At 47.5% G+C, this 17,044-nt stretch overlaps 1 protein-coding gene across 2 annotated transcripts in view; it reads left to right on the top strand.

Annotated features, from left to right (window-relative positions):
- Positions 1–17,044, top strand: part of MTUS2 (microtubule associated scaffold protein 2) — a 405,965-nt gene that overhangs the window by 334,736 nt on the left and 54,185 nt on the right. The window contains exons 1-2 of one of the 2 annotated variants that reach the window (XM_064493236.1): positions 1,932–2,357; positions 12,278–12,344. In XM_064493236.1, the coding sequence (XP_064349306.1) occupies positions 2,265–2,357; positions 12,278–12,344 (160 nt within the window). In that variant the 5' untranslated portion in view covers positions 1,932–2,264. Of the gene's footprint in view, positions 1–1,931; positions 2,358–12,277; positions 12,345–17,044 lie in introns of those variants that run through there. The other variant, XM_064493235.1, reaches the window with a different exon arrangement.

Below are 17,044 nucleotides of genomic sequence, written 5' to 3'. Positions count from 1 at the left end.
GCCACCAGTCTCTAGAACTCTTTCCATCTTGCAAAACTGAAACTTTGTCCCCGTGAAACAGCTCCCCATTCCCGCCTTCCCCCAGCCCCTGGCAACACCGTTCTACTTCCTGTCTCTATGACTTCGACAACTCTAGGTATCTCATGTAAGTGGAATCACACAGTACTTGTCTTTTTGTGACTGGCCTGTTTCACGTAGCATAATATCCTCAAGGGTCCTCCATTGTAGCAGGTGACAGGATTGCCTTCCTTTTTAAGGCCGAGTAATGAATGCTCTCTTGTACGGGTGGGCCACACTTTGTTTATCCATCCGTCAGCGGACGCTGGGCTTGCTTCCACCTCTTGCTGTTGCGATCAGCGCTGCTGTGCACGTGGGTGAACCAAGGCATGGCTTCTTGCAGTAAAAAGGTTTTCTCCCAAGGTGTCAGAAGTCTCAGGAACAGCCCTCAGCCAGGTTTAAGCCCGAGGTCCTGGGAGCTTCTCACTCTCTGAGGCCTGCTCAGGCTCCCTGCCCAGAAGGGCAAGACTGTATGAGAAGGAGGCAGCGCTGTCATAGAGTTCAGGCCGGGGTCACTGCCCTCCCCCTGAAACACTTAAAACAGCGGAAGTAACACAGGCTGGCAAGATGGTAAACAGTGCAGATTCACTCCCTCTCCGCTAGTTCCTATTCCCCAAGGGTCAGCTCCTGTTGTATGAACTGTGGTTTTTTCCAAAAGCTTTATTGTAGACCTATACAAATGTATATGTGCGTATAGTTTCGCTCTGTATTTTGTAAAAGTCTATTTTCTGACTCAGCAATATTTCACCATTCCATACGGTGGAAAGATGTTGGCTGTCTAGTATTTCCATTTTTGTGCTGTTACAGATAATGCTAAATGGAATATCCTTATGCATGTATCCTTGTATATATGAGTGTTTTTGTAGGTTAGAAGTAGATCTCTTGGTTCAAAGTGTATATACATTTAAATTTTTGATAGGCACAACCTAAAGAATTATGCCAGTTTACCTGTTAGCACTGAAGAAAGATTTGAGCTTATTCTTTCAAGTTTAGAGCACACATTCCAGTCTGTTCTTATTTAATCACCAAATATCCTTGTCCTCTCTACAAGCAAATCTAAATAACTTGTCCTATTTAATTAAAATCTGCTTGGAAAATCTAAACTTAGTAAAATTATCTGATTTTAACTGTTGTCTGCTTACAGTCTTAGGCAAATAGAATGGGCAAAAATGCAATTATACATTTCTGCAGATGGTAAATTTCAGGATTTCTCCTTTGAGGTACAGGAAGTATAAAGTTAATCGTGTAAATATTTGCATCTTCCACTTCCAGGATTACGTAAACATGTTTTTAAATACCACGTCTCTTTTGAAATTTAAAGGAAAACAAAAACAAAACCTTTGCCCCCACCACTCCCTTCCCTTTTTGATTTTCAACTGTTCAAAAAATTACAAATCATCCAGAAAGATCAAGTCCTCTAAGACTGTTATGCTAATATGCCCAGGAGATATATCTGCCCCACACCCCAATTTTAATTACTTAAGTCACTTGAATGGTTAGTGTATGTCAGCTGAGACAAGTGATTTCACAATTATAGTTCAAATATAGAGATTTCCATAAATGAGGCCAGAAGTGTTCCTGGCACATCAATTTGAAAATGAGCAGTTGGTGGTCCCCAGGCAAGATGCCCCGAGAGGCGGGTTACATGCAGGAAAGGCCACATATAACACGTTTATACGTATTTTTACTTCTCGGGGAAATAGAAAGCCAGTATTTGAGCAGAGTCGCGCCTCTCCCAGACCTCTCCCTAGCCCTCCGCCCGGAGCATCCCTGGAAAAGCAGCTCTTTTGTGTTTCCTGCGTCCTCTGCAGGCGTGTCTGCGTCGCGCAGGGGCGCATCCGCACGCGGGGGAGGGCTGGGAGCGGCGCGCCGGCTGTCCCCTCCGGGAGGTGGCATCGGTAAATGCTCGACTGTTATGCGACTATTGATTTGCCTCACTCTGAGGATTCCAGTGGCAAAGTGACCCTCCCTCCGCCTGTCCCCTCCCTTCCTGGCTCCTGCCCTCCCCCCTCCCTGCAGCAGGAGCCGAACGCGGCCGCCCTGCGCTCCTCCTCCTCCTCTCGTTCTTCTGGCTCCTGGATTCCTGAAGTTATTAGGAGAAATAAGGTAGCCGAGGGGACCACATGGAAGTTGTGACAGCTCCCAGCGGCGCGCCCCTCTCGCTTGAGCCATTACCTCGCCTTAGGAATTACCCGCTGACACGTTGAATGAAGGAGGTCCCCTTGCCTGCCAGCCAGCCTGCCGGGATGGGCCACTGCTGCTGCAAGCCTTACAACTGCCTTCAGTGCCTGGACAAGACGGTACTCTGCCTTCCCTCTCTCTCTTCCTCCCCTCCTCCTTCCTAAGGGCAGAGAGGCCAGAGCCAGCCGCCTCTGTCCCTGTCCGCAGCATGTGTGTGCCCTTGTCTCGTGGGTGAGCAGGAGGCTACCTGACTGGTTCCAGTGTGCTGAGTTGTGAGCGGTGTTCGCAGGGACACCGGGGCTCAGACTCTGCAGTGCCTTACATAATTGTCTCCCTGCGGTCTCCCGTGTAACTGTTGCATTCTCCGGAAACAGTAGGGCTCTTGAAATCCCAACTGCCAAGAAATCCTTGGAGTATTCTTACTTCATTTTGATGTACCTGTGAAACCTAAGACATTCCAGTGGGGGAATTTAGATTAGCTAGACGTGCTTCTCTTGGCCAACTACTAACTCTGAAAGTTTACCACTCTTCCTGACACGCAGCATCCATCCTTGTCATTTCTGTTCCTGAGGTCAGAGAAGCAAGCATCAGTCCCGTTATTCTCTCCGTATGTGTTCGCGTCACGCAGGGGTGAAAAACGCAGAGGTGAAAACTTAAGGAGCCAGAGAGTCTGAGGGTGTGTTCCAGCTTTCACTGCAAGGAATGCTCACAGCCAGGGAGCAGAGAACACAATGTGAGAAAGACTTGTATGACAATTCCAGCAGAGAGCCTTTCTTTGCTGCTGACATTTGCCTGTGAGCTTGCAGGGGGACTAGGGTACGCTTTTAATTTCAGAACTAGGAATGAGTTGGCAAGAAATCGTGTCTCTGTGATAGATTTTATTATCACACGCATTTGGATTTATCTAAGATGCATGAAATGGAATTTAACAAGGGGTTGAAATTGCCTCCTTTCTACCCATGGGGGTCAGCTAGATGGCTTGAGGTATATAGTCTGGGACCAGGTGAAAGGAAATAAATGACTTAATATAAAACTCATTACAAGGAGGTCACTTGGGAATGTGTTAGTTACCAGTTCTGTTTATGAACTTTGACCTAAAGTAGAGTTACCTACCACCTAGGAAAATTAAACTGATATCTTAGAAGTCACCTGGTCGTTCTCTTCCCATAGAAATAATTGTCGCAGTGAGATTACCTTTGCTTCCATGAATAAAAACTAAAATGTTCATACACGCATTTCTGTGCTTTTAACAAATAGCAATATAGAACATTTGCACTCAATTTATCTGCAAATCCAACACTGAAGTGATTAAGCCCTTTTCCAGGAGAAATGGTCACCAAAAGGTATTGAAGGAGGCTTGTTAACAATAGTTATTAGAAAAGGGAAGGATTTATTACATGCACAACAGCAGTACAGTACTCATAATTCTAAGCTCTGGTACAAAAGTTTTAGAAATAGAAACTGTAATATAAAGGCCTTTTTTGAGAAAATATATTTTAAAGTGAATCCATCCTTTTTTGTTTTAAATCAAGTTCTTGAAAAAAATGGTCCCCATTCCTTCTTTAAACTGGAGATTTTAGGAAAATAATTAAATGTTATTTCATCTCTTTGGCAGCATATTTGTGTTTCAAATGTTTTAGCTTTGAAACTTTGAAACTTAATATAAATTTTTCTTTCCTGGTGAAAGCTAAAAAACTTACCCTGCACTTGTCAACTTTCTCACTACGTTAGACCCGCAGTTCTTGATGTTTCTTTGCTCTATTTTAGAGTGGTATTCCTGTTGGAGATTTTGTAGAAGTGTGTTCAGAGGTGCTCATTTTAGGAGTTAAGGGGCTTTCCTTTTTCTAATTAAAAAAATCATTGTTTTATTTAGTTGCCCACCTTTCAGGATACCTTCGCAGGCAGCGTGCCAAAATCATTTGTTCATTCTGTAGTTACCTACTGGGCCATGCATTGTACACGAGGACTAACATGGGATTCCGTTCCAATCTCAAACCCTGGAAGTCAGCACTCCTTTAAATCCCCCAGTCAAGTCCTTCAGTCTGTTAATCAGCTCTGACACTCTCAGCACCAACGTGGTTTGAAAGAGACCTGATAAAAATGGTCAGTGGAGTCGTTGCTGATGACTTTAGCCCATCGTAGTAAACAAAGAAAAAATAAAAGAAACATCCCCCCAGAGCTTTGTGTAGGTACAGAACAGAAAATGTTGTTTTGTGAAGTAAAAAATTTTTAACAGTTTGATCACAGTGCAACTAAAGATGTTCTGAAAAGAGCAGGGGCACATTTGAAGATACTTCTTAGGTCATCAGTTTCAGAGAGAGGCTAAGAAATGGAAATCCTAGGACACTGCTTTAGCATGAATTTTTTGTGGGGAGCAATGGAGTGAAAACCCAGAGTAGAAAATGAATTTAAAAAATTATTAAATGAACAAATGGTTTTTAAGAGCTGATTGTGCTTCAGTATTTTAACTTTAAAGACACCTGTTCATTGACAGTATTCACTGCTCATTTACTATGTGCCCAGTTACTATGGGGACTCTTAAAGAATTCTTAAAAGGCACAACCTGCCCCATGGAGTTTACCAGTTATATGTTCGGTTGTACGTCCTCCTTTTCCAGAAAAATTGCAAGTGGGGTAGGCAGCAGGGACACATGCAGAGCGATTCAAACAGTAGTCCAGCCTGGAGTGTAATTAAGTGAAAGTTATGTGGTGCCGACTGCACCTGTTTCTGGAATCCAGTCAAAGGAGCAATCAGTCGGTGCTGGAATCAAAGGCAAGGTTTCTTGGGAAAGGAGGGTCATGACTTGTACGTTGAGGAACGGGGTAGAGTTTTGAGAAACGAGTGAGGAGAAGGACTGTAACTAAGCAAAGAGCACAGGGGTAAAGATATTTCAGGCCGCTCTGGTGAAAGGTGAGAGTTAACACTGGGAGACACAAGCATGTAGGGAGTGTGGGAAAATGCTCTCCAAGCTGAGAGCCGACCCTGGTGTTTTAACTGGAGTTAATGAGGGAGGGCGGTCCCTCTTGGGATTGGAGCAGAGAGGCATTCTACAGACTCATTCTCTAGGTATTTTCAAAGGAAAGGTATGACCCAGGAAGGGCTTCTGGGACACCAGTCGGGTCCCCAGGAGTCTGTTCACTGGTGGACTCAGCGTGGTCCGGGCTCAGGCCAGCAGCTCTGCACAGACAGAAACCTCCCGGAGGTGGCCGTTCCTAGGAAGGCTGAGTTACGCAGAGAAGTCAACTAGATGTATAACTAGAATGCCGACTGGTCTTTGTAACAGGAAGAACTAAAACTGACAGGCAGATGGGCGATTACAAGCCTGATAAAGATGTGATGTCTTTTTAGAGTCAGTCCATGGTCATAAGAAGCTTTGATGAGGATGCAGTCTGAGCCAGCGAGTTGCGTTACGTAGGCATCCAGTGACTCAGCGCCTGGCGTGTCCATGTCCCGTCACCCCTCCAGCCCGAAATCACCTAGGAGGCTGTGCAATCGTGCTTGCCCCGGTGGCCGCCTCTTCCAAGCCCCCTTCGCTTTGCTTCTTCACTCCCGCCTCCTGCCCCCACCTCGTCTTGCTGCTTTGAGTGCTGTCCTGTCCGTTTAGGGGTCACTTGGCCTGTCTCTACCCATAGCCTTTTATGTGTTGACTGTTATCTCAGAGGCTAACCTTGTTTACCTTTTCTCTAAATTCTTGGCAGGGGTGTGAGTTGGGACAAGGTGCCTCACTGCCCCTCCCAGGTATGCGTGGGTGAGGGGACAGTAATAAATTTGGGAGGGTGATCAGAGGAAGGTTGAATCCAGAAAGGTCAAGAGACTTCTTCAGTAATACATAAACGATTAAAAGTCATGGTTCTGGTGAGTTTTCTTTTCTCTCGCTGGCTCTGAGATCCAGACTTTCCCAACATTACTTCTTTGGATTCACATTCTTTCCCCTTGGGGCCCATAAGTCTCTGTCCTTCCTAATCATGGCTTGGTAATCCAGGTGTGGTCTGACGTTCCCCTGTTGACTACAGCCTCTTAGGTAAGTTAGGTTTTGCAACCACTGATTCCCCAGCATGCATGACGGCAGAGGCTGGACTGACGCATCTTGAAGTTTAGTCTGATTTCCTTTAAAACCAGATATGACTTTGCTCATTTTCCACACGAGTAGACACTGACATGTATTTAAGAATATTAAGTGTGAATGGTGCTGTGCCTTTGACCAGTGTATATTAAATTTCATTTCCGGGTGGAAAAGCAGGCACAAAAAAACAATGGTCTGTGTTCATTATATGTGGGAGATGTAATACTTATTGATTAAGTCAAAGCCTGATGTCAGTGCTGCCTTAAAGCCATAACTGAAATGAATAAAAGGTCAGTCTCCCTCCCAAAGGAATTTTCCACAGAGCCATATGATGAAGAATCTGGCCAGTCTTCACAATATTAATGCTGAAAATGAACGCAGTCTTCACAAAAGGCAGTGTGAGAACAATGCCGGAGACTTACCATGTTCTGTTGATGTCACCTTGTGGCTGGCTCGTTTTGAAATATGGAAGAGCATGCTTCCTTATTGAGACGAGGTTCTACCACGTGGAATTAAGCCCTAAACTGAACTTGTGGAGCGCTAGGTGAGAAGCAGTATTGCTTCTGGGAAGAATGAGAAAAAAAAAAAAATCCCTTAACCTCTTTGTGATTTCATGTGTATGAATGTCCCTTAGATTTCAAACCTTCACAATAAAAAGGATCTAGATGTTTCCTCAAATGCCCGAAGTCTGTAGATGTTTCGCTGGTTACGGTTCTTTTGTTTAGCCTGGGGAAGAGTGGCCCAGCTCGTGGGGTTGAATTTTCCTGGTCTGCGCTGATTTCAGGGCAGGCTAAAAAGATAGAAGAGATTAGTTGGGAGTCTTTAGGCTTCCATATGTATTTTTTTTTAATTTTACGTGCATATAATGCCCCTCTTTAAAAAAAAAGAAACAGGTGGGGAGGAGGTAGCTGACAAAAACATTGAGAACCACAGTGAATTGACATTGTATTTTATGAAAGTGTCATCAGTACCCATTGTAGCTGATTAAGCATTCTCTCAGGGACCGTCACAGACCAGAGGCAGACACTTGGCAAGAAAAAGAGAAGGGTCCATCTAATGGGGTGACCAAGGTTCCCAGAAATAGCCCCAGGTGCTGTTTTGTGTCACTGGTTCTCCTGGCCTTTTCCTAGGAAGCTCCCTTCATAGGCTCCTGCTTACTCATCCTCTGGTCTCAGGGACACTCCACGCCAGCCCTGCCTGGCTGAGTTATAGCCCGTTGTTTTGTAATTGCTTATTCATTTACTGACTCTCTGGAAGACTCTTAAGCTCCTCAAAGGCAGAAATACCCTACCTGGAGTGTCTCAGTAAATATGTGTTGTATAAATTTCCTATTTCTGCGTTAGTTGGGGAATGAAAGCACCTTGGTTCCCTCAACACTCAGTGTTCTTAATAACCAGGCTGTGTGTTGGTTCCGAGTGCGAGGAGGGGCTTGGGTTGCTGATGCCCGAGGGAGGGTCACGTGGGCGATGCTGACCAGGACGGGCGTTTTCACTTCCTGTACCACCACCCTCGCAGGGCAGCACCAGGCACCTGAGCAGACAGCCCCCGCTGACCACGCGTGCTGGAGTAACAGAGTGTGGCAGGCTTGCCCGGGGCTCGGCCACACATCCAGTTGCTTGAAGTTAATGGAATGATTAGCAGGTTGCACGCTTCGCCAGGCTTCTGTCGCTAGGAAAGAGGAAAGGCAGCCTTTCCCAAGAGTGGGCAGCGCCGTGTCTAAGAAGAGGCGTGGGCTTCCCCGGAGCAGGCCTGCAGGAGCGTGTTGGGGCAGGAGGGGTGGATTTGGGTGTTCCTCGGGGAGAACTCACCTCGGACACCACCTGCGGGTGCCGAGTGCCACGCTAAAGAGACTAGAGGACTCGGAGCGCAATGGGGAGGTCGGCAATCAGATAAAAGAGGCGGCTCAGAAGACAGCTGCTGTTGTGGGGCTGAGGTGGACGTTCTCCACAGGTCTGTTTCCAGCCCAGCCTGCCCTAGAGTAAACAGTCACTTTAGAGGAATGGCGTTCTTCGACTTGCAGATTTCTGGACTGTATCACTAGGAGAGGTCGGATGCCTTGCTGAGTTCTATTTTTAGCCGATTGGAGTGAGAGCAGGGGCTCGTGTGCTTGGCACCAGCGAGGAATTTTCCACTCATTCCCCATGTAGGGAATGATCTAACACTGATCTAACGCTGGGCTGTCCGCAGAGGCCTTGCTCAGATTTCAGCCATCCCACCACGTCATCACGCCGACCCGGCTTAGGGTGGGGAGGAAGGGGAGTGGTGCGTGAGATCCTTTGAAACGGAGTCTCTGGGGAGGCCTTTCTCCTGGATGTTCAGCAGAACCTCAGGGCCTTGCTGGACGGCTGCTGTCTCTGTCGAGTCACGATGATGGAGGGGTCGCTCCTGGACGCAGGGAGTGGAGAGTGGACATTCCCTTAGGGGTCACCCCTTGCCTCAGGAGCAGTGTCCCCGCCGTTGCAGCGGTTGACTTGTTCATTCCATTGCAGGGCAGCACTACGTCACTGGGCTTGGCTTGCAGAAAACAAGGAGTAACTTAATTGATGCAGAGTTTTCACAAATTAGAAGAGTTGATATCATTTCAAAAACCAGCACTTAAGGAGGAAGGGCTGCAGCCAGGCTGCTCTGGCTGGCCTCAGCAAGCAGAGCTGGGCTGTGCCAGCATCTTTGGCAGGGATGCATTCGGAGGCCATCAGAAAGGGTCAGAGAAAACTGATCTGGGCAAGCTAAACAGCAACCCTGTCAGACGTTACAGCCCCACGTAGGCTGTACCGGAAATAAACTGAGGTGCAACCGACAAATCAACACCAAGGACAAACACAGGGAGGGCAGGGGGTGGGGTGAGGTGTGGATGCAGCCAGGGGATGTTCCCAATGAAACAGAGGGATTGGGAGCTGGCACTGCCTCAATGCCTGGTAGACGTGAAAAGCTTCGTGTAATGAGTGCTCAGATCCAGTCTGAGGATCGGTGCATTTTGGTCTTGGTGTTGGGTGGACCTAACCATGGGTAGGAGGGGAGAATGTCCATGTGTTAGTGTTTGATGGAGACTGTTGACTCTGGGTTCAAACTCCTGCTTTGCCATTTCCTGGCTTGTTGTGGGTTACTTGGTGGGTTACCTCATCACAGAACCCCAGTTTCATCCTACAGAAAGGAAAATAAAACCCAGGGTCCACTCGACAGTTTTTGGAGGAGTGAATAAGGAGCAGGGCTTTCCCAGCGCTGTGCCTGTCTAGAAGGTGTTCAGTGAAGGTCAGTGTTAGTATTGCCATCGGCATCAGCAGACCTTACCCGAGGTTAGTTATTTTCCTTGACATTTTAGCCATCAGGTCTGTTGCCTGTCTTTGGCGGCTGACCCTTGGTGAGCCGTTTGATGACTTTCAGACCAGTTGGTTTTGCAGTCTGTGCTGGCAGAAGGTCAGGGGTGAGGGTGGGGTGCGTCTTCACTGATCTTCCCCAAATGGAGAGGGTGCAGGCCCTCAGATCGCTCTGGTTTCCCTCCTATTTCCCCTGCTATCTCTTCTCCCTTCCCACCCCCTCCCTTTCTTTTCTTGCTTCTTCTCTTTCATTCTCTCACTTGCGTTTCTCCTAAAGCAAAGACGGGTGGGGCAGGCCTGGCCACAGACACCACCAGCAGCTTTTCACCAAACTGACTCAAGTTTGAAGCTCTTCAATGTTATCAGCACTGTCTCCAGCTGAGGCTGCTCCTCCTTCCTGGACCTGCAAGACACTCCTCCAAATGCCAGATTCTTCCCTGGCTGGACAGCGGAGTGTGAGGGGTTGTGATGCGGGACCCCTCCGCACGGCATGGGTGATGTCCAGGGGCATCACCCCAGGGGTTGCTGCAGGAGCTGAGGGAGACGTTGGCTTCGGGTTAAACTAGAGTCAGTAGCCCGGGAGTGAATACCTGGGATGCTGTTTCCGGACTGAGAAGTGCAGTGTTTCAGTTCTCTGGCTGTGCTTTGGAATTGAGGATATCAGTGTTCAAAAGTATTCTTGATGGTAGAAACAAGTTAGGTTTTTCACTAGTTTGAGATTATTTGGGGGTAAATACTGGGATTTACCCTCTCCGGAATACCGAGTTTTCTTAACTCGCAGTAGCAAGTCGGCAGCGGTATTACACGGCTGGGAGTGCAAGCGCCCCATCCCCGGGATCCGTCTGGTTAGGTATTTTCCCTGTTCTGGGTTCTCCAGTCTCTGAACGTAGAGTAAAATCAGGACAGAGACAGGAAGATGCTGTTAAACTAAATAAATATCAGAGAATAAGACAAATGCCAGTTCTAAACACATTCAGATACTCAAGGTAGAAGAGCACCTGTTATCGACAGCATGACATCGGGCTGCAAAGGAAATCAAAGGAAACAACGAGTTGTAATAACGACTAGCACTTGTATGGAGCTTGTAAGTGCCAGGCACGTTCTAGCTGCTTCATGTAGGTTGACTGTTTAACCCTCAGGACAACCCCAGGCGGTGGGTGTGGCATCGAGGCAGCATCGATTTGTGATTAGGGGAATGTCTGCTCTCAGGTGTGATTCCCAGCCTTTAGATTGAGGGAAGTCAAGGATGCTGTGGGCTGGGATGGAAGGAGGGAGCTTCACGAGTGAGATGCAGGTCCCCTGTCCCTCAGAGGGTGTGTTATTGCTCCGTTAGTCTTAAGACAACCGTGACTTAATCATTGTTGATGCCTGTAACTAAAATAACTCTCAGCTTATTATGCAAATCAAGTTTGATTTTTGCATGAAATTCTGACATTGCTTAGCAAATGCCCTTTGGATAACCTGAGACCCTCCCTCCCCTCCACCCACCGTAGCGCACGTGTCACCGGGGTCTAAACGCAGCAGACACAGAAGCGAGATTGTGACAGCTGTCTGTCTGTTCACGTTCGGCACAGGTGTTTCGGAGGTGCTGAGATCAAAGTCAAAGGAGGTTAAGAAAGAAAGAGCATTCTGGATGTTTGTGCTAGATATTTGGTACACATTTTAGCCCAAATCCCCTTTTGGAAATGTTTGCTTTGGGAGTACATCCTGCAGAATGAGAGAGCCTTTCCTCGAAGGCCTGTGTTTTTGGTATCTCTGACTTGGAGAGAATTTACATAACACATCTTTCCTGGTTATTATTAGTAGTAATAAAATCATAACAAATGTAAATATTTGTGGTTACTCATATCTTCAACTGCTTCTCTATTTTGTGTCATAGTTTGTATTTGATTTGAAAACAGCTAAGCAGTCATGTGCTTACAAATGGCATCCTTTGCAGTCAGTCACCAGTGTGAGTTTTCCTCTTCCTCCTCCTACTGATGCAGATATGGGACAAAAAACTTGGAAACCTTATGTTTTGATGTCGGTCTTCTTACAGAGAGAATGGTTCATGTTACGTGTTCCGTTTAGGTATTATTCATTGGGTAGCTAACTGTGCGTGTGTGGACAGAAGGGTAAGTTTAAGGGGACAAGACAGTTGGTAAAATAAGCATTTGGCCTTCAGAGAAATATAGTCTGGACATTTTAACGGTCAAAAGTCTCGTAATAGTGACGATAATTAAAAATGCACAGTAATGGGGAGTAGGAAATAGCTCAGTGGTAGAGCACATGCTTAGAACGCACTAGGTCCTGGGTTCAATCCCCAGTGCCTCCATTAAAATTTTGCTTAATGTGTAATAATATATAACAGTGGATTAAGCGTAGAACATCGACATACGAAGAATGATTGCAGGATGGTGTATACAAGAGTGCAACGCGGAGAAAAGCCCAGGCAAGATGGTGTGAATGTTAATGTCAGGCTTGGTGATCTGAACGGGATGCAACTGAATGAGCCAGGCTTGGCTTTGGAAGTGTTTTTTATATGCTTCTATAATGAGAAAATTATCTCCTTAAGGGCTAGACTTACAAATATTTGCTTAATATGATTCATTAATTAAACATGTGAAAATGCTCATCTAGCATAAAACTGGGGGACTCTCGGTATCCGTTTTGTTTTTTGCAGAATGAAAGTGCCCTTGTGAAAGAAAAAGAGCTGTCAATCGAACTTGCAAACATCAGGGATGAAGTTGGTAAGTCGGGCGTCAAACATGAGGACCATAAAGAATGTCTTTTCCTGCTGCCTGTGAGTGTGTAACAAAAGCGATTACGTCTCGGGTCTTAAGCCAGAGCAGACCTGCCGGACAGAGGGAGTGTCTTCCCCGGCACCGTGGTGGGGTCTTGCAGCCTTGCAGGGAGCTGTAATTTCGATGTCCCCATTGTTATAAAGACAGCTTCTAACAGTTCAGAGCGGAGCCGACCAGGCCCGGCTCCGCTCCTCCCAGGACAGCCCTGCCATCTGTGTGAGTGGTGTGCTGTGCAGTGACCCCTCCCTCCAGGCACACCCCACCCCCGGCGGGCACAGCTCCGGGACAAGCAGCTCAGCTCGGAAGGGAACTGAGGCGCTGCCTGTAAGGTGCTTCCTGCCAGCGTATACCCTGCCATGCAGTCCTCTGTGGCCTCAAACAAGGTACAGAACACGAATCTGGGGGGGTTAGAAATGCGGGGGTTCATGTCAGAGCGCCTCCTCTTTGGCTGATAGGATGGCGTAGTTCAGGCTGAACCGCAGGAGACCTTGCAAATGACAGGGCCGCCCCCAGACCCCGGGGTGTTGTTAAGTGGTGGGCTTTCGCTCTCGGCCGAAGATCAGACTGAGGATTTGCCACGTTTCAGTTCCTTGACCCCATCTCTCTCTTGAGGGTCGGTCACGCTAGCAAAGGTGAGCCAAACGTGGTCTCATCCCCTTGGCCTGCTGTTCTTTTTGCAGTGAGCGTTTCCCCTCCATCCGGTGTGGTCCTGGGAACAGCCCACCTGTGCAGGTGCGGCCTCTGCTGTGAGCAAAGGGACTTGAGCAGCCCCGCCAGCCCCAGTGGGTGGCGGTGGCATCTGTTTCCAGGCAAGCCGTGCAAATAGGCAGGAGTCTGGAGGCCAGCCTTCCCCAGGGAACATGGGCCCCAAGGATGCGCAGCGGACTGGGCAGTGATTTGCAAACACAGCTTCCCCCGTCCCTTTTTACCCCCATTTTATTCGAACCTTAAAAATTTTTATTTTGTTTCTTCATCATGAGCGTTGTGACTCTTTTGGTCATTGAGGTGGGTCAGCCATGGCCTCTTCTCCCCTCCAAGGAGGGCAGGCCCCGTGGGAAAGCCGCCAGGAAGAGCTCCCCGTCCCCAGCCTCCCCTGTGTGTGATCAGAGCCGCAGGACCGTGTACGCCCAGGCTCGGGCGCCCACACCTGGCTTCCCTGATGCAGAGCACCAGTGGGTGAGCCCACAGGTGGGTTTTCTGAGCGGCCTGAGGAACAGAAATGGCAGTTTGTGAGGGGGGCTTCCCCGATGCCCAGGGCCGCAAGCACGAGTTTCTTGGTGACACGCCTGAGTTCTCAGGTGGTTCTGAAGCTTACTGGTTCTGGGTCTGGGCTTTGGAAGAAACAACCGAGGGCCAGGTAGGGCGAGCTGGCACACGTTTCTGTCCCTAGATCTCCTTCATAAAAAGGAAATTCGATGAAAGAAGAGGGTGGTGATGAAGCAATCTGTACAAGTGGCTCTTGTAACTATTAGGTGTGTAGCGCCTTGAATCTGAAGACAGAAGACGAAACCCTCCATTGCAGGGTGGGCTCCTCCCCAGAGAGCCGTCTGCACCGCCACCCGCCCCCGGGCAAGCTTTGGATCCGGGGGTGTTGTCCTGCCCGGCTTCGTGGGGTGTACCCGATCCAGGACCCCTCCCCCGGGTGGGGTGTCCCCAATCCGGGGCCCCTCTCCCGTGCTTTCCTGGAGCTTCTGAGTGTGGCAGGAGCATGCTGGGTTTTGTGTTTAAGCCCATATTTGATTTCTGCGCGATTGCTAAGGATAGAACCAGAATTCACCTGCCAGATGAAGAAGCCATGGCGGGTGGGGCAGGGGAGGGCAGGAGGCCTCGGTGGCACCAGGCCTGACCGTTAGCATCTGGGCTTCGGGCCCCAGCGGACACTTTAGCACAAGTACCGGAACCGCTGAAGAGACAGCACTTGTGCGATAAAGACTGGAGTGTGGGGACTCGCTGTTGCCTGTAAAGTCATAAATTCTAGTGTCTTGACCTGCAGGGTATTCCCTTGAAGGCAAAAGGGAACTAAGCTCACAAACCTGACTTTCCAGTGATCATACTGAGAGCTGGTCCTACCTGTCTCCGTACCGCCAGCCCCACCCTTATTTGGCCCCCTTGTCAGCTGAGTCGAGGGGGGGCGCCTGGAGGAGAGGACCTCGGGGTGGCTCTGGGGGGAGATGGGATTTCTAGAGGTTGTGAATTCAGACACACGAGAAAGGAAGAAGCGGCAATAGGTCAGAATGCTTTCGGGACACTTATTACAGATCCCAGAACAGGACTGGCTTGTCCCCCATATCTCAAAATTGCTGCTTAAACTTTTTCATAACCATTAAAATACTGCCCTAAATTCTACCAATATTTGCTCCGAAGTATCCATCAGTTGTCCACACCCTTGGTTTGAATAAATTCAAACAAAGATTTTTCACATCTATTCAGAATCAGCTTTCCTGGTGGTTCTCAGCCCTGGTACATATTAATCTCAGTGTAGCTGGGGTTGCCTTATAAAAAGGAAATTAAAACCCTCTCTCTCTCTCTCTCTCTCTCTCTCTCACACACACACACACACACACACACACACTCTCTCTCTCTCTCTCCTAAGAGAAGACACACACACTGGCTCACAGACCACACAAAGATGTAGTTGGGGACGGAGCCTTTTCGAGTCCAAGAGCAGAGTCCCTGTGGCATGGCTGAAGTTGCTGTCTTCTGGGTTACGTCGTACCTCCCGTGGAGACGAGGATGTCTGGCCATCCTCTTGAAAGCTTCTCATTCTCAGGTCACCCACCAGGGATGATGGCTCTTGCCTTGTCTTTGGAGTTGGCCTGAATTGGGTCTGTCCTTGGAAGAGCCCTCCTCAAGATGTACTGGTTGTGGGATGGAAGGGCATTCTGGATCTCCAGGAAACTAGAATCCAGCACCACATCCAGGGAAGGAGCAGCAAAGATGCTAGAAATGTATTCAATATTTTATTTTTAAGCACATCTTAGAATCCCCCATAAAATACAGTTCTTAAAATACAAGGCTTGAATTTTGGATGGACTGGCACTCTCCAAACTTGGAAATCAAACGTTGGATAATTGAAGGTTCACTCTTACATTAGTAGGTACCAAAATCGATTTATAAGATGTTCTTCCTGGAAGCAGATTATTTCCTGTCAAGACCTTATGCGTCAAGTTGTTGGCTGCCACAGGTGGATACTTATGGTCCTCTGTCCAGCAAAGCTGAGCTTTAAAACATATGAATTAGATGAACCCCACCAGGTAGAAAAACACGCAATAAGTGGCTAAGTTTAAATGGTGCCTCTGGCCGCACTCCTTCCCAGCCAGACCGGAAGCCCCGTTGAGATGTCCGTGCAGACACGAGTTGGACCAGCACTAACTCCAGTGCACAGCTCCCACCAGATTCCTTCCTCGGGGCTACTCAAAGCTGAGGCTCTCTGAATTTGGTGTGAAACTGCCTCTCATCTTGGAAGTTCTCAGTCACCCCAGCTGCTGTCCTCCTGGCCTTATTTACCTGCCACTGCCCCCAGGCCCCAGGGCTGATGGACAGAGCTGCCTTCGCTTCTGTGCGTGGCTTCTGTCACCCTCTCCTCTCTTGAACTTGTCACTGCCTCTGCCCTGGCTCCCCCCACCCCAATCCAGACCAGCCAGTTTTGATCTTTCTGCTTCAGATATAGGATGGACTTTGCGTTTTGATCTCTGCTGAACACTTTAAAAGCACTTAATGTGAAATATAGGTTTTAAAACAGAAAGGAGTGTTTAGCAAAGCAATCATTCTGGCAAAGTTTCAGCTTATTGAAACAAAGCCAAAAATACCTGAAAGTTTTCTATAGCATGAAATAAAGACAGACTAAAGAATTCTGAGAGCTTTGCTCTCAAGCTGTGCTAGGAATCTAAACTTATGACAGTAAGCCCTGAATTGTTACTTATTATGTTCAGTTACTAAATAGGATGAACTTTTCAATTTATTCTTGTGTATAACTAGCAACCTACACACGTACACATGGACCACTGTAAGTGTGTTTGTGAGATGATTTTTCCTTTCAGGGTTATACTTAAAATGTGTCTTCCAATTTATGATCATAATCCCTTATATTTACCTAGTGTTTAGTGCTTAGCAGGCTCTGTCACATGGTATGTTTTATTTATTCATTCAGACAACTCTGTGAAGTAGATGTCAATGTCTTTATTTTATAGAAGTTGAGGCTCCGGAAGATTAAGAGACTTCCCTAAGAGCATGCAGCTGGTATGGGACGGAGTCAAGCCTGAAGCCCAAGTCTAGAACTCTTCTCCATACAGATGTAACTTTCCCACAGCATCCTGAGCCCCACCACCAAATTTTTTTTTTATAATTTTTAATTTAGTAGGTGGAAAAATCAGATAAAATAAAATAGCTTTTCCTGCCAGTTCTATGTGACTTCCACACAAAATCTTAATAGATGCTAGTACAGATCTGTCCAAATACAGATTAGACTATAATTATAGAGCAGTGTTATGTTGATTCATTCTAAGCACATCCGTTTGGATTGATTCAGGAACAGATAACAAACTCCCTAAACAATGGTAGCTTAATCGAGGGAGATTTTTATTCCTCTCTTATGTAAAAGTCACGAGGTAAGAACTTAGAGGCAGGTGTGGTTCTGTTCCACAGAG

This window comes from Camelus dromedarius, chromosome 13 (genome assembly GCF_036321535.1).
Source record: "Camelus dromedarius isolate mCamDro1 chromosome 13, mCamDro1.pat, whole genome shotgun sequence".
NCBI lineage: Eukaryota > Metazoa > Chordata > Mammalia > Artiodactyla > Camelidae > Camelus > Camelus dromedarius.
This window is presented reverse-complemented; position numbering and strand designations above follow the sequence as displayed.